The following is a 27,162-nucleotide window of genomic DNA, read 5'->3' on the forward strand; positions in this document are numbered from 1 at the left end:
AGACCATCAGTTCTCCAGAAGTTTTATTAATTTACACAAATTAAATATATACACATGGCTACAATTACTACGATCATAACTTTTAACAAATTCCCAAACTAATCTCAATTAAGGCAACAGCAACCCATAGACACCAGGCAAAGCATTTTAACTTTAAGAATTCCAAATGATGTTCTTTTCACTTTGGTTCCTGTGGAGACAGTTGGAGGTTTACAGCTGCTTTTGATCTCACATTACCTCTCCTTTACACACACAACATGGTTGTTTTGTTATACCTAGCACAGCCCATTGAATGTAAATTCTTATTGTATCGCCAGCCACTTTGAACTCCATCTCAAACAATAAAACCCCTTTTCATAGCACCAATTTTATTGGTAATATAAACATATTGCTTTTCCCTGCTGGCTAGATGCCAGAATTCACCCCACTTCTTGAATGCTCTATTCAAAAAATGCAAATACACTCTACCTCTCTTACATCTCAAAACTAGTACACATCAAGGCACCCAGTCTAGCTGGCTTTAATCCAATTAATACACACCCATAGACTAAACCTCTATTTTAAAAGAAAAATATTTTCCAATAATATATACATTTATAGCTTCACAACATTCAGTTACTTTGTAATTCCACCTCTCCTTGAATTGTGTTAATACAAAGCAATGTGCTGCAGTATGGATAAAAACTACACCAGTTCATCACTGACTGTATTTGATCAATGTTTTGGTGTTAAAGCACTGGCTGCAGTGTAATCAGTGTCCCAGTGTCTGGACACTGGCTGCACTTTGGTCAGTGCCTCAGTGTCTGGTTACTGGCTGCAATGTGATTAGTGTCCCAGTGCTAGGGCACCCTTTGTACTGTGGACTGTGTTCCAATCTTGAGTAATTACCATGCACTGTGGCCTGGCTATCGATCCTGAATCTCATCAGTGGCTGTACCCATTGATCTGGCTCATATATGTCCACCAGTCACTCTCCTGGAGCTCAGAAGCACTGTCTCTCGTGTCTGGATCGTAGAATGATAAAATGGTTACAGCACAGCAGGAGGCCATTCGGTTTATTGTGTCTGTGCTGACGCTTGACGAGTGCAGCTCACCTAGTCCCACTCCCTTACCTTTTCCCCATCGCTCTGAAAATAATCTCTTTAGATAATGATCTAATTCCTCTTTGATGGCCAAGATTGAATCTGCCGCTTGCATGCTGTCAGCTAGTGCCTTCCAGATCCTAACCATTGCTAGGTAAAAAAGATTTTCCTTGTGTTGCTATTGCTTATTGTGCCAATTATCTTAAATCAGTGTTCTCTGGTTCTCGATGCTTCCACAAAGGGGAAAGGTTCCTCCCCATCTACTCTGTCCAGTTCTCTCATGATTTTGAAAACCTTCATCAAATCTCTTCTCATTCTTCTCCAAGGAGAACATCCCCAGCTTCTCCAATCTATCCAATAATTGACGTCGCTCACCCTTGGAGACATTGTTATGAATCTTTCTTTCCCCTTCTCTAATGCCATCACTTCCTTCCTAAAGTGTGGTGCCCAGAACCAGACATAATACTATAGTTGAGTCTGAACTGGTGTTTTAGACATGTTTATCATAACTTCCTTCGTTCTATACTCTGTCCTTATTTATAAAGCCCAGGATCGCATATATCATCTTAACCACTTTCTCAACCTGCTCTGCCGCATTCAATAATTTGTGCAGAAATAACCCCACGTTCTTCTGTTCCTGCATCCCATTTAGAGTTATACCATTTAGTTTTTAGTGCCTTTCTTTATTCTTACCAAAATGGTTGCTTCACACTTTCTGGATTAAATTTCATCTACCACTTGTCTGTGCATTCCACCAGTCTGTCAATGTTCTTCATTGAATACTATCCTCCTAGCAGTTGACAAAATTCCAAATTTTCTGTCATTTGCAAATTTTGAAATTGTGCCCTGTACATTGAAGCCTAGGCCATTAATATACTTTAAGAAAAGCAGGGGTCCTAACACCAACCTCGTGGGAACCTTCCTGCAGTCGAAAAACAACCATTCACCTCTACCCTCTCCTTCCTGTCGTTCAGCTAATTTTGTACTTGTATTGCTACTGTCTCCCTTTTATTTCATGGGCTCTAACTTTGCTGCCAAGCCTGTTATGTTGCATTTTATTGAATGCCTTTTGGAAGTCCATGTACATCTCATCAGCCCTCTCTGGTGCCTCTGTAAATTATTTGTAAAATTGGAACAGAGAGTATAAGATTTTCCATGAATCTAAGAATCAGGATGTTTGAAGGCCTGTGACTGGGATTATATTCTGTATCCACCCGTGATGGAAGAAATATGCAGAAATATGGGGAAAGAATGGGTGAGTGGGGTTTATTAGTAACCCATTCAAAAAGCAGCACAAACAAGATAGAGCGAATGGCAGCCTCCTGTGCAGCAACATTTTATGAACGATTTCATTTGCAATATTTACTCCCTGGAGCATTGATACAGGCTCGGGCTGGATGAAACTGGAGAGGAAGGGTGTTAATCCAGGCCGAGTACCTGGCCTTCAGCCCCGCTTCACTGAGGAGCCACTTGGTGCTGGTAAAGGTTGAACTGCAGGTGATGGTAGTTCAAATTAGTTAGCTCAGTTGCATAACTCTGAGGGCTGCATCAATATACAAGAGTTGGGCTCTCTGCAGGGAACAGGCAGTCCTACAAACTACAGTTCCTAGTGACCCTCAGGTGGGAGCCTGAAGAACAGAGGTCACTGTGAAAGGGGCTACAGTTACACCAGGCTAGATGCTTGGTTTGTTTTTGATAAGTGGCTATCATGGACGAAGTTTCCATTAACGACCATCCCTGCTGCAAACCTTATAGTGAAGGACTAAATGCAGAGACTCACACTGCGTTGTCCCTTCACCACATACACTTTCCAATAGGACAAGCTGGGCAGCAGTCAGTCAGCTAACTCAAGGACATGGACAGAGACAAAACCAAGCAGTAGATATAGAAATGATGCCATGGCTCAGGGGACAATACTGTTGTCTCTGAGTCAGGAGATCATGTTCAGGTTGCAGAGAATTGTGCCCCATAATCCAGGCTGCCACTCAATGCAGTTCTGAGGGAGTGCTGCGCTGCCCGAGGTGTCATTTTTCTGAGGCGGTTAAATTGTGAGTCTCCGTTTGTCTCTCAAGTCACATAAAAACACTTGTTCTCAAATTAGGATCAGAGACTTTTCGGAGGTTTGCAAAATAATGTGAAATGTGAGCCAAGTACCAAGAGTCATGTGCAGCTGCCACAAAGTGAACTGGCTGTTTCACCTAACAGGGGAATGTGTAAGGATCAAGCAAGCACATCCATCTCACTGATAACTAAGTAAATACCTTGAAAGCATCATTGAAACTTTTTTTTTAACATGCAGTATTTTCCTATTTTATAGTATTATAATTTTGGTTGGGGTGTCCGTGATTATTAATCCATTTAGAAAGGAGCCGTTCAGCCAAAAAAAGTTCAAGAACTTTGATGATGTAAAAGATCCCACTATTTCACAGAAGAACAGGAGGGTTCTTTCTGGTGTCCAGGCCAATATTTATGTCACAGTCAACATCACTGAAGCAGATGGTTTGATAATTTAAGACCTGGACAATATTCAGGCTTGGGCTGATAAGTGGCAAGTAACATTCGTGCCACACAAGTGCCAGGCAATCCCCATCTCCAATAAGAGAGAATCTAACCATCTCCCCATGACATTTGATGGCATTACTGTTGCTGAACCCCCACTATCGACTTCCTGGGGTTACCATTGACCAGAAACTGAACTGGACTAGCCATATAAATACTGTGGCTGCAACAGCAGGTCAGAAGCTTGGACCTCTGCGGCAAGTAACTCACCTCGACACCCCAAAGCCTGTCCACCATTTGCAAGGCACAAGTCAGGACTGTGATGGAATACTGTCCATTTGCCTGGATGAGTGCAGCTCCAACAACACTCAAGCTGGACATCATCCAGCACAAAGCAGCCCGCTTGAATGGCACCCCATCCACCACCTTCAACATTCACTCCCTCCACCACCGACACACAGTGGCCGCAGAGTGTACCATATACAAGATGCACTGCAGGAATTCACCAAGCCTCATGAGACAGCACCTTCCAAACCCACGACTGCTACCACCGAGAAGGACAAGGGCAGCAGACGCACACAAACACCGCCAACCAAAAATTCCCCTCCAAGCCACACAGCACCCTGACTTGGAACTACGTTGCCGTTCCTCCACTGTCACTGGGTCAAAATTCTGGAACACCCTTCCTAATAGCACTGTGGGTGTACCTACACCACATGGTCTGCAGTGGGTCAAGGAGGCAGCTTACCACCACCTTCTCAAGGGCAATTAGGGATGGGCATTAAAAAGCTGTTCTAGCCAGCAATGCTAACACCCCATGAACAAATAATACAACAATTATCTCCTTGCCATTTGTGGGATCTTGCTGTCTCCAAATTTGTATTGCGTTTCATACTTTCTAACAATGATAACACTTCAGAAATACTTCATTGAGTCAAGAGCACTTTGGCATGTCTTAACTTTGTGAAATGCAATTGTTCTTCTCTTAATATGAAGATGACTTTATCTCCTCATATTCTCTCTGCTTCTCTCAGATCAGTCTCTGTGGACACATTCGCCAGTTGCCCAAGTCCAGTAACCTCACCTGCTCCAGCCATGAGCACAACAGCCAGTGCCTTCCATACCATTCAGGCCAGACTGGTCGCTGCGCCGGGCTCCAGCACTTCACAGCAACCTCATTCTGCTCCTATCACAACTTCAGGTACTTAACGCTCTATATGTTCCTTAATCCATTACTTTCTCTTGGAGTAAATAAGGAGAAACTATTGCCAGTGGCAGGAGGATTGGTAACTAGAAGATGCAAATTAATGATAGTTGGCAAAAGAGAGAATTCTGCTTAGGTAGTGATCTGGAATGTGCTTCCTGAAAGGGCATCAGAAACATATTGATTAGCAACTTTTAAAAGGAAGTTGTACAAAAAAAAATTTTTTCAATTGCAGGGTCTCTGTGGAAAGCGCAGGAAATGGATAATTCTTTCAAAGAGCTTGCACATGCACGTTAGGCTGAATGGCTGCTTCAGTAAGATTTTGATTTCCTGTTAACACTATCTTCTTGCTGGAATTTGGTGTCACTGGGGCTTGACACTTGCCCATATCTCCCGACTCCCCACTGAATGTTGGTTGGCTATTTTACTATGCGAGGAGTATTACAGACCAGCATAATCCCGAATGTGGCCAAGCCATCGGGGCCTCTTGTATGGGCTGTTGAACACAGCAATGCGCTCCATCTTTGGCCTAGTTAACGGAAAGAAATGCTACTTCTGGTGTGGACAACTGAATGATTCTGTTTGGTTAAGATCTCCACTCTCCCCCTGCCCCAAGCTCTGAGTGCTGAGTTCATTGAGAAGTGCTGGGCTTGTCAGTGAGCAGATTTCATTGTGTTTGCAAGATCGACCCTGAAGAATGTAACCGCAGAAATGGTCATCTGCCTTTAATATGTTTTCCTGTGTTAGCTGATGAGCAGCATAGATTGGGTCCAGGATGTGTGGAGAACTGCTGCTGCAGAGATGCTGCTAATTTGTGGGTAAGAGGAGACTTGAAGCACAGGGGCACTCTGCAAGATCGCTGTCTTGGAGAACTGGAATTTAACTTGACCAGCCCTTTAAATATTGAGGCTACAACATCAGGCCAGAGGCAGGGAATTATACAGCAAGTAATTCACCCCCTGACTCCCCAAAGCCTGTCCACCATCCAGAAGGCACAAGTCAGGAGTGTGATGGAATACTCTTCACTTGCTCGGCTGAGTGCAGCTCCAACAACACTCTAGAAGCTAAACATCATCCAGGACAAAGCAGCCCGCTTGATTGGCATCTGATCCATCACCTCCAAAATTCACTCCCTCCACCATCGACGCTCAGAGGCGGCAGTGTGTACCATCTACAAGATGCAATGCAGCAACTCGCCAAGGCTCCTTCAACAGCACCTTCCAAACCCACGCCTCTACCACCGAGAAAAACAACGGCAGCCAATGCATGGGAACACCACCACCTGCAAGTTTTTCTCCAAGCCACATACCATTCCTACTTGGAACAAATCATCTTTGAGAAGTGGTTTAAGGTGACTCACCAATCTTCTCAAGGGCAATTTGGTATAAGCATCAAATACTGACCTTGCCAGTGACACTCCCATCCCATGAAATAATTTTTTAAAAGGCTACAGTTTAATATGGTTTGAATGTACCAAGAAGTTGACACTGCCCTTAAGAGCATATCTTAATTTATATGTTGGGCACTTATTCTGACTCAAGATCCAAGCACTCATGAAATGGTCAAAACATAATTTTCTGTCCCACTTTTCTTGCTCACGTTGGCTATTCTGGTATTAGGCTAGATTCATGAGTTTTGGGCAATTCAGCATTGCCACTGAGCCTGATCATGTTCTTTGTCATCAACTGCACATAATTGGATCTTGATGGGAGGCAGTGCTTAATAATCAGGTGAAGAATTGTGGCTCCTTTTCCACCTTGACTTAGTGAGGTTATAAGTGCTGCTTCCTGCTCCCAAGCTGCTATTTCAGCCCACATAGGTCAGGAAAGGACCCCAGGGCTGTGTAAACATGGTTGTGTTTTAGCTTTGTAATAATATGAGTGATCTTGCACAGTTGTTGCGGATCCTGGTTACTGACATCTTGGTTTGTGTTTAGGGACTCCATCTGCCAGTAGCCTGCTCCAGGGACTGAGCTTTAGTCTGCAAGAGATTGGAACGAAGGCCTCCAGCCTAACATCTGCCAGCCCAGGCCAGGTACAGTACAATTCACCTGCACAGCATCTCATACCTTTTAGACCGTTGCGTTGAGAGAAGGTTGACAACAGATTGCTGCTTTTTCACATTCTAAAGGACTGGACAATGTCCACCATGGCCAGCTATTTCACCGTGGTCAAAGGAGTTAAACCAAAGGACAGGGCATGTGCTTGAAGGGGTGTAAATTTAAAACTGATCTGTGGAAATAATAACTCAATGAGTGAGTGATGAATCTCTGGAATAGACTGCCCAAGGGATCTGGTGGAAACAGTTGGTATTTATTCAAATGTAAATTAGATAGATATCTTTTAAAAATGTAATTTTCTGAATCCAGGATATGAGTAGTTTGAGACATGGCGTGTGTGCATGCAGTGAGTTTGATTTTCAACCACCATTTCAAAAGCAGCCCAACATTAGGCATTTTTTTTATCATTCATGTTAGGGTCTGTTGTAGACTAATTGATAGAGTTTGATTGCTCTGATTAGCCGACAATTCAATTTTCCATTTAATACGGCTACCATGATGTTAGAAGGAACACAAGATGGATCTTGAATTTTCTTTGTCTATCAATTCCTCTGCTCCTAGGGGTGGGAAGCTGGAGGAGCGTGGAGCTAATTGGGTATGGGGTGGGGAATAAGTGGAGTGGGGCAGCGAGTGGTGGTCTAGAAATTGGATGGGCTCTAGTTGGCTCCCTCAATAACCTGGGCTCACCCATTCTGGTGCTGCCATGTTTTCAGGCCTGTATGGCTGTGCCTGGTGTGTTTGGTCCCTGCGTTTACCTTGATGTTTCAGCAACCATGTCGTCCACAGACCCCAAATGTGAAGAGTTCAGCCTCCACGCTGGGCCACGTCAGCATGGCAGCAAATCCTGTTGTCCGCACAGTCAGTGCATCGCCTGCACCGGGGTTCCTGGGCGGTAACGGGAGCAGCAAATCCACCGCCATCCACCAACTGCTGACCAACGGAGGACTGTCCAAACTGACGAGTAGCTTGTCCACTGCAAGTAAGTAAAGAGTTTCTACAGATCCTCTCACCGCTCTGGTACCTATGTCATTGTTGTAATATGCAGGAAACGTGGCAGCCAATTTACACGGTGCCACAAACAGCAACAACCTAGATGGTGCCTTAAAAGTAATACAATTCTGGAATGCTTCACTGGAGAATTATAACACCGAGACATATAAAAAATATTCATACAGATGACCAAAGATTAATATTTTAAGGAGTGTCTTAAAGGAGGAAAGTGAGATGGTGAGATGGCAAGCTGTAGGGAGGGAATTCCAGAGCTGAGGCCAAGCCAACTGAAGACACATTCACCAGTGGTGGAGCGATTGGAATCAGGGATGCACGAGAGGCCAGATTTAAAGGACTACAGAAATCTTGGAGGTTTGTGCAGGCTGGAGCAAACTACAGAGATTGGGAGGGGAGGTCATGGAGGAATTTTAAAACAAGGACAAGAATTTTAAAATCAAGGTGCTACTTGACCAGGAGCTAGTGTAGGTCAGCAAGCACGGCTGACATGGGAACGAAGCTTGGGACAATTTACGACATGGACAGCAGAGATTTGTATGATAAGTTTACGCAAGGTGGAGTGTGTTGGAATAGTCAAGTCCAGAGCTAGCAAAGATATGATTGAGGATTTTAGCAGCAGATGAGCTGACACATGGGCCAAGTCAGGTCGGTGGAAATGGGCAGGCATAGTGATGGCATGAATATGAGGTCAGAAGCTCATCTCAGAGTCAGATGTGACACCAAAGCTGTGAACAGAACTCATTAATCTCAAACTGTCGCCTGGGAGAGAGGCGAAGTCAGTAGCTAGGGAACACAGCTTTGGGACCAAAAACAATGGTTTCAGTCTTCCCAATATTTAATTGGAAATTTCTGCTCATGCAGTATTGGGTGTTGGATAAGCAGTCTGATAATTTAGCAATGGCAGAGAGTCAAGGGGTAGTGGTGGTGGTGGTGCTGTAGAGGTGGGTGTCGTCCACATTCAAGTCAAAACTAATGTTGTGCTTTCAGGTGATGTTGCTGAGGTGCAGCATATAGATGAGAAATAGAAGGGGGCTGAGATTAGATCTTTGGGGGACACCAGAGGTAATAGTGCAGGAGCAGGAGGGGAAGCCATTGTACATGATTTTCTTGCTACGATTCGATTGGTTAGAATGGAATCAGGTGAGGAGGATGGTATAGTCAACCATATTCAAGACTGCAGACACAGTGAGAAGAATGAGGACAAAAGGTTTTCTTTTGTCACAGTGACATCGTTAAGAGGTGTTGTAATACTGTGACAGGAGTGGAAACTTGATTAGAGGGATTCAAACATGGAGTTCCAGGAAAAATGGGAATCAATTTGGGAAGCGACCACATGTACAATGGCTTTGGGGAGGAAAGGGAGATTGTGGATGGGCTGGTAGTTTGCAAGGAGGGTCAGGGGTTTGTTTTTTTGAGGAGGGAGGGGTGTTGATAGCAGGTTTAAAGGCGGGAGGGAGAACACTTGAAGAAAGACAGATGGGGTAACATGGGGGTTAGGACAGGAAATTGGGTGGTCAGCAGTTTAATGAGAATAGGATCAAAGGGAACTAGAGGTGAATCTTGTGGACAAGAAGCATTCAGAGGGGTCATCAGGGGAAAGAGGAAAGAAAGTTGTGATTTCAGGGCTAGGCCAGTGGGAAGGTTTAGAGTAAGTTTGGCTGGGGGCCTGTGGAAGGAAGGGACATAATAGAGGCAGCTGATCTCAGTGATAAAGAAATCCATGAACTCCTTGCACTTACTGTTGGATATGAGGGTGAAGGAGACAACAATGTGATTGTGACCAGATAATCTGATTTTTATTGAAATAAAAACATAAAATTCTGGAATACCCAGTAGGTCGGGCAGCCTTTATGGACAGAGAAACAGTGTTCATGTTTCAGGACCTTCCGATTTTATTGATGCTGGCTGGGGGATAAATGTAATGCCCCCCGGCAGTGCAGCGCACCCTCAGTAATGCCCCTCTGGCAGTGCAGCGCACCCTCAGTAATGCCCCTCTGGTAATGCAGCGCACCCTCAGTAATGCCCCTCTGGCAATGCAGTGCACCCTCAGTAGTGCCCCTCCGGCAGTGCAGCGCACCCTCAGTAATGCCCCTCCGGCAGTGCAGCGCACCCTCAGTAATGCCCCTCTGGCAGTGCAGTGCACCCTCAATAATGCCCCTCTGGCAGTGCAGTGCACCTTCAGTCGTGCCCCTCTGGCAGTACAGCGCACCCTCAGTAGTGCCCCTCTGGCAGTGCAGCGCACCCTCAGTAATGCCCCTCCGGCAGTGCAGCGCACCCTCAGTAATGCCCCTCTGGCAGTGCAGTGCACCCTCAATAATGCCCCTCTGGCAGTGCAGTGCACCTTCAGTCGTGCCCCTCTGGCAGTACAGTGCACCTTCAGTAGTGCCCCTCTGGCAGTGTAGCAGAACACACCCTCAGTAGTGCCCCTCTGGCAGGGCAGCGCACCTTCAGTAGTGCCCCTCTGGCAGGGCAGCGCACCTTCAGTAGTGCCCCTCTGGCAGTGCAGCGCACCTTCAGTAGTGCCCCTCTGGCAGGGCAGCGCACCTTCAGTAGTGCCCCTCTGGCAGTGCAGCACAACACACCCTCAGTAACAGCCCTCTGGCAGTGCAGCACAACACACCCTCAGTAACAGCCCTCTGGCAGTGCAGCGCACCCTCAGTAACGCCCCTCTGGCAGTGCAGCACAACACACTCTCAGTAACACCCCTCTGGCAGTGCAGCGCACCCTCAGTAACGCCCCTCTGGCAGTGCAGCACAACACACCCTCAGTAACACCCCTCTGGCAGTGCAGCACAACACACCCTCAGTAACATCCCTCTGGCAGTGCAGCGCACCCTCAGTAACACTCCTCTGCCAGTGCACCGCACCCTCAGTAATGCACCACTGGTAGTGCAGCACAACACAACCTCAGTAATGCCCCTTCAACAGTGCAGCATGCTCTAGGCACTGTACCTCCAAAAGTGCAGCACTTCCATGGTACTGCACGGGAATTGCAGCCTGAATTATGGGCTAAAGCATTTGGGAATTGGGCTTTGAATCCATGACCTTTTATTCCAAATTGAGAATGCCAGACACTCAGCCAGAGGTGACGCCTCCTTCCTGAAATTCTTTTATAAAATTATCTCTGTGTTCTAGTCTGTGCTCTGTGGCCATTCGTTGACCTTTGTACATTTATCCATCATGTTCTCCAGGTGCGAAGCCTCCAACCACTATCACTGTGACTCTGAGGACCCAGGGCAGCCGAGTGCCCACCCTGAGCCAACCTAGTACTGTCAGTGCTATGCCCAGCTTATGTAGCACGGTGGGTAGCCTGGGTCTTAACCTTGAGGAGATGGATCAAGAGGTCAAAGTGCAGGCAGCCCAGAGTCAGCAGGTGAGTGTCCATGAGTCTCATGTTTTTCAAAGGCAGTTGAGAAATGTAATTTTTAACATCAAACTGGTTTAAAAAGCAAAGTGGCAATATGAAATTTTTACTGTGCATCAAATGCTTGCTTTTAGAGCAAGTGAGATACTGGAGATTTGTACTATGTCTGTTGCCATTTAACAAATGAGGAAAGCTCATGATTCACCTGTTTGGTGGGGCTGAGAGGAGTACAATTCACTAACAGCTTGTGGAAAGGTACAGAAAATAATTTTAAAAGCTAATGGAATGTTTGTTGTCCATCACCAAGAGTGGCTCAGTAGCATCACCACAGACCAAGCTGGCCGAGTCCTAAAGGACAGAGCTGCTAGACTGGGTCTGCGGCAGGTGGTGAGGGAACCAACAAGAAGGAAAAACATACTTGACCTCATCCTCACAAACCTGCCTGCCGCAGATGCATCTGTCCATGACAGTATTGGTAGGAGTGACCACCACACAGTCCTTATGGAGACAAAGGCCTGTCTTCGCATTGAGGATACCCTCCATTGTGTGGTGTGGCAAAACCACCGTGCTAAATGGGATAGATTTTGAAAACATCAAGCAATTCAAGACTGGGCAACCATGAGGCAGCAGTACAATAGGTCTCAACCAGAATCTGTAACCTCATGGCCCGGCATATCCCCCATGCTACCATTACCACCAAGCCATGGGATCAACCCTGGTTCAAGGAAGAGTGCAAGAGGGCATGCCAAGAGCAGCACCAGGCATCTCTAAGAATGAGGTGTTAACCTGGTGAAGCTATAAAACAGGACAAAAGCAAAAAACTGTGGATGCTGGAAATCCAAAACAAAAATAAAAATACCTGGAAAAACTCAGCAGGTCTGACAGCATCTGCGGAGAGGAACACAGTTAACGTTTCGAGTCCGTATGACTCTTTAAACAGGACGACTTGCGTGCCGAACAGCTGAAGCAGCAAGTGAAAATCAGAGCTAAGTGATCCCACAACCAATAGATCAGATCTAAGCTTTGCAGTCCTGCCACATCCAGTCGTGAGTGTTGGTGAACAATTAAACAACTCACTGGAGGAGGAGGTTCCACAGATATCCCCATTCTCAGTGATGGAGGAGCCCAGCACATTAGTGCAAAAGATAAGGTTGAAGCATTTGCAACAATCTTCAGCCAGTAGTGTTGAGTGAATGTTCCATCTTGGCCTCCTCCAAAGGACCCCAGCATCACAGATGCCAGTCCTCAGCCAATTTGATTCACTTCACGCGATATCAAGAAATAGCTTATGGCATTGGATACTGCATAGGCTAATTGGCCCTGACAATATTCCGGAAACAGTACTGAAGGCTTGTGCTCCAGAACTTCGCACGCCCCCAGCCAAGCTGTTCCAGTACGGCTATAGCACTGGCATCTATCCGGCAATGTGGAAAATTTCTCAGGTATGTCCTGTACACAAAAAGCAGGACAAATCCACCTGGCCTATTACCACCCCATCAGTCTACTCTTGATCATCAGTGAAGCGATAGAAGGGGTCATCAACAGTGTTGTCAAGTGGCACTTGCTTATTAATAATCTGCTTACTGGCGCTCAGTTTGGGTTCCGCCAGGGTCACTTAGTTCCTGACCTCATTACAGCCTTGGTTCAAATATGGACAAAAGAGTTGAACTCCCGAGGTGAGGTGAGAGTGACTGCTCTTGACATCAAGGCAGCATTTGACCGAGTGTGGCATCAAGGAGCTCTAGCAAAATTGGAATCGATGGGAATCGGGGAAAGCTGTCTGCTGGTTGGAGTCATACCTAGCACAAAGGAAGATGGTTGTGGTTGTTGGAGGTCAGTCATCTCAGTCCCAGGAGTTCCTCAGGGTAGTGTCATAGGCCCAACCATCTTCAGCTGCTTCATCAATGATCTTCCTTTCATCATAAGGTCAGAAGTGGGGATGTTTGGTGATGATTGCACAATGTTCAGCAGCATTCATAACTCCTCAGATACTGAAGCAGTCCATGGACAAACGCAGCAAGACCTGGACAATATCCAGGCTTGGGCTGATAAATGTCAAGTAACATTCGCACCACACAAGTGCCAGGCAATGACTATCCCCAACAGGGGAGACTCTAACCATTGCCTATTGACATTCAGTGGCATCATCGCTGAATCCCCCACTATCAACATCCTAGGGGTTACCATTGACCAGAAACTGAACTGGACTAGCCATTTAAATACTGTGGCTACAAGAGCAGGTCAGAGGCTAGGAATCCTGCAGCAAGTAACTCACCTGACTCCTCACAGGCTATCCACCATCTACCAGGCACAAGTCAGGAGTGTGATGGGAGTACTCTCTGTTTGCCCGGATGAGTGCAGCTCCCACAACACTCAAGAAGCTTGACACCATCCTGGACAAAACAGCCCGCTTGACTGGCACCACATCCACAAACTCCCACCACCACCGACAAACAGTGGCAGCAGTGTGTACCATTTACAAGATGCAATGTAGAAACTCACTAAGGCTCCATAGGCAGCACCTTCCAAGGTTGAGAATGATAAGATTCTTGTTAAGTAAGGGTACCCATGGTTATGGAGCAAAATCGGGTAGGTGATGTTAAGATATGGCTCAGCCACGATCTGATGCTATGGTGGAACCAGATAGAGAGGCTGAATGCCTTCAGCTATGCAACAGGTTCAGGAGGATTGAGACTTCACAGTCTGGTGTTGGTCCTGACTTCCAGAGAGAGAAAATTAAGATCTCTTAATCTAACCTGGTGCTGTACCTGCCCCGGGAACATTTAATTGGACTCTGTCGAGGTTGCATTGCTTTCCATCTACCCAGGGCTGATACAGCCTAGACTGGATACAGATTAAAGCTTCATGTAACAAGTCCATGGAGTTGCAAGATTCCTTACCTATATCTACTAGAACTGTGTTATTGGGGTTATCAGATGAGGTGGCTTCTCATGTTGTACAAGTAATAACACGCTTGCCACCTTTGGTGGTATTTCTCCACCTCTAATCAATGGTCCTGCTAAACTGCACAGCTTTCTTCTGGGATGACATCTGTGTGAGACTACACATAGAAATTTAGAGAGCCCCACGCACAGCTCATGAACTTTAAAGGAAACATTGCCTTTGACCTTTCATATTTCTCTCTCTCTCTGCAGTGCTGTGATTCTCTACTGTCAGTCTTGAGCTCCCAAGGCAACACCACAGTCAAACAGACCAATGCACCAGGAGACATCAGCAAAGGTCAATCCCCTGTGGAACTACCTTCCGGAGAAAAGGTTCCAACTCCTCAGTCTTCATCAACAGTTGTAGGTGAGGCCACATCAATAGAGCTGGTAGATTGTGGTATTGAGCTTCGGTTGTGAATATGGATCTTCATTCCACAGTAACTGTTGAGGTTATAAATTCTCTTGGAGATTGTTAAGGATGTTAATGCACATTGGAGTAAAATGATCGTGAACCTTTGGTAAATAATATGAACTAGGAACAGGAGTAGGCCAGTTAGCCCTTCAAGCCTGCTCTGCCATTGAATAAGATCATAGCTGATCTGATTTTAACCTTCTGCCTGCCCCCGATAACCTCTCACCCCGTTGTTAATCAAGAATCTATCCAGATCTGCCTTAAAAATATTCAAAGACCTGATTCCACTGCCTTTTGAGGAAGAGAGTCCCAAAGATTCACAACCCTCTAAGAGAAAAAAATTTCTCCTCATCTCTGTCTTATATAAGTGACCCCTTTTTTTTAAACAGTGACCCCTAGTTCTAGATTTGCTCACAAGAGAAAACATCTTCTCCACATCCATTCTGTCAAGATCCCTGAGGATCTTAAAGGTTTTGATCAAGTCACCGTTTACTCTCCTAAACTCCAGTGGATACAAGCCTTACCTGTCCAATCTTTGCTCATAAGACAGCCTGCCCATTCCAGGTATTAGTCTAGTAAACTTTCTCTGAACTGCTAACGTATTTACATCCTTCCTTAAATAAAGAGACCTGTACTGTACACGGGACTCCAGATGTGATCTCCGCAGTGTCCTGCACAATTGAAGCATAACCTCTCTACGTTTGTATTCAATTCCTCTTGAAATAAATGATAATTCTATTAGCTTTCCTAATTACTTGCTGTACCTGCACATGAGCCTTTAGTGATTCATGTGCTAGGACACCCAGATGTCTCTGAATCTGAGAGCTTTGCGATCTCTCACCATTTAGATAATATGCTTCCTTTTTATTCTTCCTGCCAAAATGGACAATTTCACATTTGCCAAGTCTTTGTCCGTTCACTTAACCTATGTCACTTTGTAGCCTCCTTACATCCTCCTCACAACTTACTTTCCTACCTGTCTTTGTGTCATCAGCAAATTTTGCAACCGTACCATCTGTCCCTTCATCCAAGTCATTTATATAAATTGCAAACAGTTGAGGGGCCCCAGCACTATCTCAGTGGCACACCACTTGCTACATCTTGCCAACCAGAAAAAGACCCCTTTATGGCTACCCTTAGAAGGTAAAGTCGCATGGGATCAGAGGTGAGCTGTCAAGATGGATATAGAATTGGCTTGATCATAGAAGACAGAGGGTAGCAGTGGAAGGGTGCTTTTCTGAATGCAGAGCTGTGAATAGTGGAGTTCCGCAGGGATCAGTGCTGGGACCTTTGCTGTTTGTAGTATACATAAATGATTTGGAGGAAAATGTAACTGGGGTAATTAGTAAGTTTGCAGTCAACACTAAGGTTGGAGGAGTTGCAGATAGTGAAGAGGATTGTCAAAGAATACAACGGGACATAGATCGGTTGGAGAGTTGGGCGGAGAAATGACAGATGGAGTTTAATTCGGACAAATGCGAGGTAATGCATTTTGGAACGTCTAATACAGGCAGGAATTATACAGTAAATGGCAGAACCCTTAAGTGCATCGACGGGCAGAGGGATCTGGGTGTACAGATCCACAGGTCACTGAAAGTGGCAACGCAGGTGGATAAGGGAGTCAGGAAAGCATATGGCATGCTTGCCTTCATCAGCAGGGGTATTGATTATAAAAGCTGGGAAGTCATGCTGCAGCTGTATAGAACCTTGGTTAGGCCACACTTGGAATATTGCGTGCAATTCTGGTCACCACATTACCAGAAGGATATGGAGGCATTGGAGAGGGTGCAGAGGAGGTTTACCAGGATGCTGCCTGGTCTGGAGGTTATTAGCTATGAGGAGAGGTTGGAGAAACTCGGATTGTTCTCACTAGAGTGACGGAGATTGAGGGGCAACTTGATAGAAGTTTACAAAATTTTAAGTGGCTTGGACAGAGTAGATAGAAGCTTTTTCCCAGGGTGGAAGAGTCAATTTCTAGGGAACATAGATTTAAGGTGAGAGGAGAAAACTATAGAGGAGATGTGCAAGGCAAGTTTTTTATGCAGAGGGTAGTGAATATCTGGAATTCGCTGTCAGAGGTGGTGGTGGAAACTGGTACGATAGTGGTGTTTAAGAGGCAGCTTGACAAATACATGAATAGGATGGAAATAGAGGGATACGGACCCCGGAAGTGCAAAATGTTTTAGTTGATGGGCAATATGTTCAGCGCAGGCTTGGAGGGCCGAAGGGCCTGTTCCTGTGCTGTACTTTTCTTTGTTCTCTGTTACCTGTTAGCAAGCCAATCTTCTATCCATGCCAACATCTTAGCCCCTACACCCATGAACTTTTATTTTCTGCAATAACCTTGGATGTGGCACTTTGTCAAATACCTTCTGGAAATCTAAGTACACGACATCCACCTGTTCCCCTTTATCCACAGCACATGTGACTCCTCCAAAGAGCTCCAATGAATTGATTAAACATGATTTCCCTGTCACAAAACCAGCTTGACTCTGCCTGATTGCCTTAAACATTCCTAAATGCCCCGTCATAACATCTTTAATATTAGCTTCTAACATTTTCCGTTTGACAGATGTTAGGCTAACTGGCCTGCAGTTTCCTGCTTTCTGTCTCCCTCCTATTTTGAAGAAAGGAGTTAAATTCGCTATTTGCCAATTTAATGGAACCTTCCCCAAATATAAGGAATTTTGGAAAATTAAAACGAATGCATTAACTATTTCACTTGCCACTTCTTTCAAGACTTGAGGATGAATTCCATCAAGATCTGGGGCTTTGTTAGCCCACAGCTCCAACAATTTGCTAAATTCCACTTCTTTGGTGGTTATAATTTTACTGAGTTCCTCCCATTTCCATTTGTGATTTACAGCTATTTCTGGGATGGTATTCATATCCTCTATAATGAAAACCAATGCAAAATACCTGTTCAGTTCATCTGCCATGTCCTTATTTTCCATTATTAATTTCCCAGATTCACTTTCTATAGGACCAACGCTCACTTTGTTAACCCTTTTCTTATTTAAATATCTGTAGAAACTCTTACTATCCATCTTTATATTTCCAGCTTGCTCTCATACTCTCATTAATCTGTTTTGTCATTCTTTGCTGTTCTTTATATTCTGTCCAATCTTCTGACCTGCCACCCATCTTTGCAGAATTATATGCTTTTTCTTTAAGTTTGATACTGTCTTTAAGTTTTTTCATTCACCACGGATGGTGGGTTCTCCCTTGGGAAGTCTTCTTTCTCACTGGAATGTATCTATTCTGTGTATTCTGAAATATCCCTTTATAAGTCTGCCACTGCATCGCGATATATCTATCCCTTAACCTCATTTGCCAGTTCACTCGAGCTCACTCTGCTTTCATGCTGTCATAATTGTCCTTATTTAAGTTTAAAATACTAATCCTGGACCCAGTCTTCTGCCCCTCAAACTGAATGTAAAATTGAATCATCATATGATCGCTGCTACCTCGGGGTGCTTTCACTATGAGGTTATGAATTCATTCTATCTCGTTGCACAGTACCAGGTCCAGTATTGCCTGCTCTCTGGTTGGCTCCAGAATGTGCTGTTCCAAGAAACTATTGCCAAAACTTTCTTTGAACTCATCTAGGTTACCTTTACCCATCTGATTTTTCCAGTCTATCTGTAGATTAAAATTGCCATGATTATTACTGTACCTTTCTGACAAGTTCCCATTAGTGCGGCTTGCTGCAACATGGTTCAGGGTAGACTGTCCCAACTTTGCCCAGTACTGGTGCTAGTGCCCCACAAACTAGAACACACTTCTCCTTTGTCTTTGAGCCACTGTCATGATTCGGCAGGTGGTATTTGCCAGGCTGACCAAATCCTCAAGGGAAACCTGGCCATGTTATTCACAGCGCTTTTGCAATTTGTATTTATTACGAGAAGGTTTGCGCACTGAATTTAGAAGTAGAATCCACTAACACTTTTGAGCATTAAATTAAAATATTTATTAACAAAACAAAGGAATAAAACACAAGATTACAGCCAAGCCGTTACTTGATATTACAATAAATCCCAAAATTCCTAATTAACCTGACTCCCAACTTCACATATCCTTTAAGGCAACAGGATAAAATAGATTTTAAATGTCGATAAGACAATCCAGCAAGGTTACCACAGGCACCCACTCGACATTGCAATTTTAAAGGCTTTTAACACAACTTTGCTTACTGGACCAGCAGACTTCTGCAAAGTGGCTAGAGGCTGTTTTCCATGGTGTGTCTATGAGGTCTTACACAACCACCCCTGATGCAACCCTCCATCCTTCTTTAAATATATTTCTTCCTCTTTAATCTGTAAATCCCATTGTTCCCATATGTCTTTGGAATTTACTTATCCCATAATAATATCTTTTATGTTGTCAATATGGCCTTTTCCTTTTGGGAAAAATAAATGTAATAACCTTGCCCTATTTATCTCGTCAGTCGTAAAACTTTATCATGTTTCTTTGAAAATCCAACAACTTTTCACCTATCTTAAAATGCAATTTTCATTCGCACCCCATCTACAGACTTTACCCTAGTCACTCATTAGCATTTCAAATACCCTTTTTACACCTAACTCTTCTGATAATTTCAACCTTGCAGTCTGTCTGACTCAAATTCAATTACATCAGCCACAGACAGAACCATCCACACACACACAAACGTAAGCCTACTTTACAATACCCCCCAAGAAAATTATTTAAAAAATAGCAGTTTCGTGACACCATGTATTTATTTCTGTAATCTTTTTTGCCCTATGCCAATTTGCATGTAGCTCAGGTGATAATCCAGAGTTACCTTTTAGGTTCTCTTGCTTAATGTGGCGCCTAGCTCCTCATACTGCCTATGCAGAGCCTCCTTCCTTGTCCTGCCTATGTCGTTGGTACCTACATGTGACCACGACAACTTGATCCTCCCCCTCCCATTTTAAGTTCCTCTCCACACCTAAATGTCCTAAACCCTGGCACAGCCGCCTAGACTCTGGCCCTTTGCTACTGAAAACAGTGTCAGGCCCCTCAATATACTGTCCCCAACGACCACTACATTCCTTTTTGCTTCTCCCACTTGAACGGCTTCCTGTACCACATTGCCATAGTCAGTCAGCTCATCCACCTTGCAGCCCTCAATCCCATCCAAACAAGTGAGAGAACCTCAAACCTGTTGGACAATAGCACAGGCTCAAACTCCTTGCCTCTGGGTCCCCTTGTGTCTCATTCGCAGTCACTGCCTCCTTTCCCTGGCCACCTTCCAAATTAGAACACCCGATCCTAAGGAGTGTGACCGCCACCTGGTACAAAGTGTCCTGGTAACTCTGCCCCTCTCTGATGTGATACAGTGTCTGCAGCTTAGCCTCCAGCTCAATGACTGAGCCGAAGCTCCTTAAGGTGCAGACACGTTTGCCCTGGATCACACTGACATACTGGAGCTCCCACAGGCTGCAGCCATTGGCAGGACAGGCGGTGTGCCATGTTTATGTGCTTCAATTATTTATTTTCTTTTATGTATTTTAAAAATCTTACCACAAATTCCTGTATTATTTTGAGCCTTATCGATAGATTAAACTTATCCACTTACCAAACCGCAACTCCTGCAAGGTGAAAAAAATTAGATATAAACAAAGGGGATACCTCCCTCCCCTCACCAAACTCTCACTCTGTTAAAGTCACACTGAGAATGTCTGAATTTACATGTTCTGAAACTGAGGGACTGAGCCCAGGTACAGAAGAAACCAGTTTGAGCTAGTTTCCCAAGTTGGACATTTCAGCTGCTGCCAATGGATCACTTCTATCTCCCTGTTTCGGTCCCTTGGATGAGAATTTAAACAACACTTGCAGTTAAATGTTAACTCTATACAATATTAGATTTTTAGGAAGAGTTTTAAGATTCCCTGAACTGACCAAGAAACACTGCAGGAAGCGCGCTCAGAGGTTATACCCATCAGACACAGGCTGGGGCTCTTTCTTCAGGAAAGAATGCTGAGGTGTTTAAAACAATGAAGGGGTTTGATAGGATAGTCATGAAGAAAATGTTTCTACTGGGGGCTGGGTCCTTGAGAACTTTATTTTGTTGATTCCCACAGGGAATTTAGGAGAAACTTCTTTTTACTGTGAGAGCAGTGAGAATGTGTAATTTGCTCCTACATGGAGTGGTTGAGGTGAAGAGAATAGAAACATTTCAGAGAAAGCTAGATAATTAGATGTGGGAGGAAGGAATAGAATGATATGTTGACAGGATGAGAGGGAGGGTGGGAGAAAGCTCGTGGAGTATAAATATGTTTGGCTGAAGGGCCTGTTTAAACGCTATAGATTCGATGCTTTTTGAATCGGGTAGCTGTTTCTCTGATCAGTTATGATTCTGTTTACTGAATGTGACAGGAGTGGGATCCAGTAAGCCCTCACCACTTGAGTATGTGCAAAATGAGTCACAATCTAACCGCACCCCCCCCACCCTTTCCTGTACAATAATGGCAAAGACCAAGCATCAAACTCCAGAATCACTGTGTTCTCTGAGTAGTCATGTAGAAGGGGAGGGGGAGAAACAACAAAGCCAACAGAACAGGTAGTGCAAGAAGCGGCTTTGGAACTTGACAGCAGTGCATTTACTCCCAACTGTTTTTGAAGGGGTGGGAGAATGGTGGTGCTGAGTGCAAACAGCACTAACTAATACTCAGTTCTTAGGCATTCAGCTTATTCCAATGTTGAAATAATTAAGTGTCTCTGAATATGGGAAATGCAGCATATCAGGGGAATTGTTACAGCCAGTTAAGTGTTAGTGAGGAGCTGTGGCTGTACTGAACTTCACTAAAAGTGATAGTTTGATCACTAACCCTTCTTTCATTCTTTTGCAGTTACTACAAGTCCAACAAAAACCCTTTACGTGATGTCTGATGCGAAGATGTCAGCTCTCACAAAGTCTATAGTCAGTCCACTCGAAGCCTCCACTCCTAAGTTGCTAGGAACCCCGTCCTCAAACACAGCTGGTCCTGTACTGGCTCCTACTATCACCAGCTCTACCTGCACCGTGATGCTTTCCAAAGTGGGGCCTGTTCTTCAGAGCTCTTCAAAGACAGTGATTCTCACCACTAAGAGTGAAGTACAACCTGCCGGAGCAGGGGAAAGATTTGGCCTTGCCTCACCCCTTTCCAAAACCCCAGGCACAAGGCCCAGCAGCAGTGAGACCCTGGGAAAGATGCCCTCTGTGATGGACCAAGGCAGCACCATAATCCACACCACAGAGATTCCCCACCCCACAGGTACACCATCACCTAGTGCACAGCAAGGACCCTTGACCTAAAGTAACCCACCCTTCCTTGCCCTCCCACTGCTACTAGTTCAATCCAAACGGCAAATAACCCCTCTATGAGGGTATTCATTGCTCAATTTGAGGCACTGGGAAATTTGTACAGTGCCATTTTGGTGTGGTTGTTTACTTTTGTAATGTTTTGATTCTTGTAAATGCTCCTTGTATTCTATTATTGTCTTGCTTTTGAGGTGTTTACTCCACTTTTTTCTTCTCTTTGCTTCATGGCCTAGAAGTCAGATTTCCCCCTCCAGTATTGTTGTGGGGGGAGAGGGGTGCAAAGACAGAATCTATGTTGAACCCAGGCCAATTGAAGCAGCATCTCTTACAACTGGCTAACCAGTCACAGACCCTAAGCTATAGCATTCTTCAGAAAAACCCTTTGAAAATTGTGACTTACAATAAAGTCCAGGAAACAACACTGGTAGATGTAAATTTCATTTTTAATATTTTATACTTCTGTAAGAATACAGTGGCACACAGCCTGGAGTGTTACATGTTGGGTCCCGAACCACAAACACGAAGCAAGATCCATCAAATACAGATGAGTGAATGGAATGTACCCAGTATTGTCAACATTCAATGATGGTGGGGTACGAGCTGGTAATGAGCCCCACAGGAGGGGCAGCGCTGTGCATCTCCCTCATGAAGCCAGAACCAGATGACTGCAGTATTGTCCTCTTCACCTACAAAGCAAAGTGCCTCATTAATGTTAACATATAATCCTTTTCCCAGCACATGGGGATCACAGCTACAGGCTGCAACAAGGCACTGCCACCTAAGTGTTACCTCAACCTACTCTTGGTCACCACCTGGCACATTCACTAACTCATCCTGGGCTTTGTAATTCATCAAAAATCCTTCCCATAAAACAGAACAACTTCTGGATGAAGGGTCTTTTCACTTGCCATTGGTTTTCAGCCACCATTTGTACAGCTAACAGGCAGAAGTAGGTGAAAGCAGACATTCAGTTGAAGAAAATTACAACAATACTTTGCCCTTCATTGTGTGTACAGGCAGTGAATATTGTACTTACAAACGCAGCCTACAAGTCTCTTGTTGGTGACAGATGGTACAATGTGAGGATCGTCTTTGGTCCCAGCATACTCCTTAGGCTTCAGCATATTAAAGGGATCCTAAAGGAAATATCAGATCCAGTTGAATGAAGGAGCCCTGCTCAATACTTATACAAAGTCACAGCTTTACAATCTTCCACTTAGCATTCTGTGGAATAGGACAGCAAGGTTGTGAAAACTTCAGTACAGCCTCAAGCAGGGCAACATATGTTCTCGACAGGGCACCCTCATACTCAGTCACACACAAGCTGTTATTGGAAACAGCAGAGCAGCCCTGCCCCGTAATTCTGGCCACAATTAAACACCCAAGCTTCATTGGGCAAAGGCCCAGACACCTGCTAAAAGAAATGGCCTGGCCACAGTTCTGACATCAGATGACCCTCATACAATCAGCTTGGATTAGAGCCTCTAAATACATTCGACCAGTGAGGGGGCAAGAGATTAGTGTAGGTTCTCGGGTTCAATCTGCCCCACCCACCTCAAACTTGCTGATTAGAGAGGAACATTTAAAGGACAGATCTCCATTGAAGCAGAAGAATACATATTCAAACAGCCCTGAGACACTCCCTCCCCATGTCTCCTGAACATTTGAGATTACCAGTCTCTTCAAATAGGGAACTGGCAAACAGTTTAAGTACCTTCCCAGTTTTCATAGACTGCATGATCATCTTTTCCATCCCAGTTGCTTGCTCTTCATCAGTCGGAATACCTACAGTTCAAAGGGGAAAGAATTTTGATTAAACATGGAACAGGCAAGGTGAACATATGGGTTTTTCTTGGGCTTACTTCGACTTGGGCTTCCCACACTGCTCCATTCAGTTCCTTTTTGTCCAAATATTGATCTTAACCAATTTTCCCCCAACAATGGACATTGAAGCAAGCCACCAGTTCAGAGGGCAAGATCACAGACTTTCCTCACCTGTGCCTGCTAGCTGCCAGGAGGTGCATTTGGCTCCTGGGCACAAGGGAGCTTTATTTTTCTTTTCTTCATTCATTTTGACCCAACAACAGTGAAGGAACGTCAATATATTTCCAAGTCAGGATGGTGAGTGACTTGGAGGGGAACTTCCAGGTGTCTTCTGCCCTTGTCCTAGATGGTAGCAGTTGTGGATTTGGAAGGTGCTGTCTCAGGAACCTTGGTGAGTTCCTGCAGTGCATCTTGTAATTGATGCACACTGCTGCTACTGTGCATTGGTGGTGGAGGGAGTGAATGTTTGTTGATGGGGTGTCAATCAAGCAGGCTGTTTTGTCCTGGGCAGCATCAAACTTCTTGAGTGTTGTGGGAGCTGCACTCATCCAGGCAAGTGGGGAGTATTCCATCACACTCCTTTCCTGTCCTGTGCCTTGTAGATGGTGGATGGGCTTTGGGGAGTCAGGAGGTGAGTTACTCGCCGCAGGATTCCTAGCCTCTGATCTGCTCTTGTAGCCACAATATTTATATGGCTGGTCCAGTTCAGTTTATGTTTAGTGTAACGCCCAGAAGGTTGACAAGTCAGGCAGTAATGGCATATGTCAGCTGCAGAACCAAGCACCCCACACCACACTATTCTCAAACACAACTGCATGCTTGCTATCGGCCCAACTGTGTTAGAAAATGAGGTACAACATTGATCTACAGCCAAGCATTATGGTTAAAGTAGTGAGATCAGCTGCCAATGCCAAGCCTTCGATCCCACTGACCTTATTCCTCTCATTCACAGTTTCAACTCCAAAGGTCCAGTGGTGCAATGTCCCATCAACAGATGACTCATTAATGCACCCAGCGTCTTGTCAATTGCAGAAGTGGGTTGGCTGCACTGGTGGACTTTATGGCAGGCTCCCCAAAAATGCCACTACATGTAATGACAACAGAAATAAACCATTTAAGGGCAGGCACCCTGTTTCCAGCATTTATCAAATTCCCATTTGAAAATTCCAATTTCACCTTCCGCCATTGATGGCAGCACATTCCAAATCACAGCAACTTGGGATGTAAGAAAACGTTACATCACCTAAAATTTTTGTGCCAATTATTTTTAGTCTGTTTCCTCTGGTTACCAATCCTGCGGCCAGCAGAAATTATGCATCGTCACTCTCTGCTCCAAAGGAGAACAATGCCAAGTTTTCACATACTGAAGGTAAGTATCTGGAAAAAAAAAACTCAGCAGGTCTGATAGCATCTGTGGAGAGGAAGACAAGAGTTAACGTTTCCAGTCCGAATGACTCACCAGAACTGAAGAGAAACGTTAACTTGTGTGTTCCTCCCCGCAGACGCTGTTAGACCTGCTGAGTTTTTCCAGCTATTTTTGTTTCAGATTTGCAGCATCCGCAGTATTTTGCTTTAATCTGAAGGTAGGTACCCCTGGTACGATTCTCAAATCTCCTCTGCACCCAGCTGAAGTTTGACGCCACATGTCGGCAGGGACGTACCTCATGATGTCCTGGTTCAAGATAACTTTGTTTCTTGTACTCAATACGTTTCTTAATAAAGTCTCTCAATACTATTCAACTTACATTGAAAAGGAATGTGTGTGTGCCTGCCCTGATCCCCGCATCTTCTCAATGTGCCTCCCAAATTACATCAAATTCCACCTGCTGTGTCTGAACCACATCCCCAGGCCCAAGGCCTGAAGTCACCTGTCCAGCCCCAATAACCAGGAGCTCGGGGGTGAAACGCTCCCTCGCTTCCGCTCGATGACCTTCAGCTTCAGTCGGGCACTCAACACGCTCCCGTTCCCCGCTCCCGCTTTACTCACCGCCAGACGCCAGCGCCCTGCAGGGGACACGGTTGAAACGGAAAACTGGACCAGGGCCTCGAATAGCCGTCAACCGCCAGGCCGTTTGCATCGCACGGGCTCCGGCTGCCATCGCTGTTCGCGCCGCCATCTTCCGCTCTCCAACCAGGTCCCGCCCCTTGGATCGCGTCACGCGCCACAGGGCCGCCCCTTGGATTGCGTCACGCGCCACAGGCCCCGCCCCTTGGATTGCGTCACGCGCTCCAGGTCCGGCTCCTTCGATTGCGTCACGTGCCACACAGCCCCACCTCTCCCCCCCCCCGCTCCTTGGATACCGTTTGTCAGGTTTAGGCCTCGGCCTCGGGTTTGCGGGAGGGAGATTTGGGACCTCCGGGGTGAAGAATGCAGGGCTGTGGCGGGCCTTTTATCGCAGCTGATGCGGGTTTGCCGATGAAGCGGCTCTATGGTCCTGGTGGTGTCGTCCAGGCAAGTGGAGTGTCTGCCCTCTGTCTAACTGTATCAGACAGGGAGAATTTCTCCCTGGAGGGAAGCGGGTACCTTTGTTTATAACTGAACTTCATTCATTATTTCTTTCTCAACCCCTTTTGTTTTATAAAATGTATCTTCTATTTCCACAGTCGTTCTCCCAGACAATTCAATGCGGTGAAAGCAAAACAACTGCGGATGCTGGAAATCCAAAAGAAAAAACACCTGGAAAAACTCAGCAGGTCTCCAAAGGTTGACTGTGCCCCTCTCCGCAGAGCATCTGCCTGTCAGACCTGCTGAGCTTTCCCAGCTGTCTGTCTTTTTGAATTCAATGTGGTGATTTGATGCGGCTGTGGTTGGTTTTCGTGCAGCAACACCAGGAGGAGCAGCTGTGCACAGGCAGCATCAGGCACTCTCATGAAGCCATGCAGGGGAACAACAAGACATCAGGATCAGGCCATTTGACCACTGATCCGCAAGATCAAGTCATGGCTGGTCAGACTGGGGCCGCAATTCCACTTTCATTTTTACCTTCTATACTCCTTAACGAACAAATGTGTCAATCTACCTCCCCCTTTAAAAATATAGTTGTTCTGGACTTGATTTTTCCAGACAGGTTTCTCATAAGAAACAGTGAACTTTATTTACAGGGCATCAGCAGCAGTTACATGCTTCCATCAAGAACCACAACCAGGCACAAACTCCACCCCATAAGGTTCCCCACTCTTGGTGCTGATTCCTTCATGCTGTCATGTGAAGCCACATTGTACAATAAGTCTTAAAGCTACAGTCACTACATTCCTTCAAGTGACAGTTATTATAATATTCAATGACCCTGCCTCCACTGCTCTCTGGGGGAGAGTTCCACAGATTCTCAACTCAGAAAAAATTCTCCTAATCTCTCCCTTACATGGAAGACCCCTTATTAAACCGTGTCCTCCAGTTCTGGTGTCTCACACAAGGGAAAATATCTTCTCATCACCATTCTGTCAAGCCTACTCAGGATCT

At 45.2% G+C, this 27,162-nt stretch overlaps 2 protein-coding genes across 5 annotated transcripts in view; one reads left to right on the top strand and one right to left on the bottom strand.

Moving 5' to 3' along the window:
* Positions 1-22,299, top strand: part of kansl3 (KAT8 regulatory NSL complex subunit 3) — a 79,688-nt gene extending 57,389 nt beyond the window's left edge. For 3 of the 4 annotated variants that reach the window (XM_041209454.1, XM_041209456.1, XM_041209457.1), the window contains 6 exons: positions 4,616-4,782; positions 6,722-6,819; positions 7,631-7,823; positions 11,034-11,224; positions 14,371-14,524; positions 21,427-22,299. In XM_041209454.1, coding sequence (XP_041065388.1) covers positions 4,616-4,782; positions 6,722-6,819; positions 7,631-7,823; positions 11,034-11,224; positions 14,371-14,524; positions 21,427-21,872 — 1,249 coding nt within the window. In that variant the 3' untranslated portion in view covers positions 21,873-22,299. The remainder of the gene's footprint in view (positions 1-4,615; positions 4,783-6,721; positions 6,820-7,630; positions 7,824-11,033; positions 11,225-14,370; positions 14,525-21,426) is intronic. The other variant, XM_041209455.1, reaches the window with a different exon arrangement.
* Positions 22,300-22,303: 4 nt separating this feature from the next.
* LOC121289746 (cytochrome c oxidase subunit 5B, mitochondrial-like) lies at positions 22,304-25,862 on the bottom strand. The gene is made up of 4 exons (XM_041209459.1): positions 25,690-25,862; positions 23,593-23,663; positions 22,915-23,014; positions 22,304-22,564 (listed from the first exon to the last, which is right to left on the bottom strand). The coding sequence occupies exons 1-4, from the start codon at positions 25,817-25,819 to the stop codon at positions 22,458-22,460; spliced, it is 408 nt and encodes a 135-aa protein (XP_041065393.1). The 5' UTR covers positions 25,820-25,862; the 3' UTR covers positions 22,304-22,457.
* Positions 25,863-27,162: the final 1,300 nt, after the last annotated feature.

The sequence above is a fragment of the Carcharodon carcharias genome, chromosome 17 (genome assembly GCF_017639515.1).
Source record: "Carcharodon carcharias isolate sCarCar2 chromosome 17, sCarCar2.pri, whole genome shotgun sequence".
NCBI lineage: Eukaryota > Metazoa > Chordata > Chondrichthyes > Lamniformes > Lamnidae > Carcharodon > Carcharodon carcharias.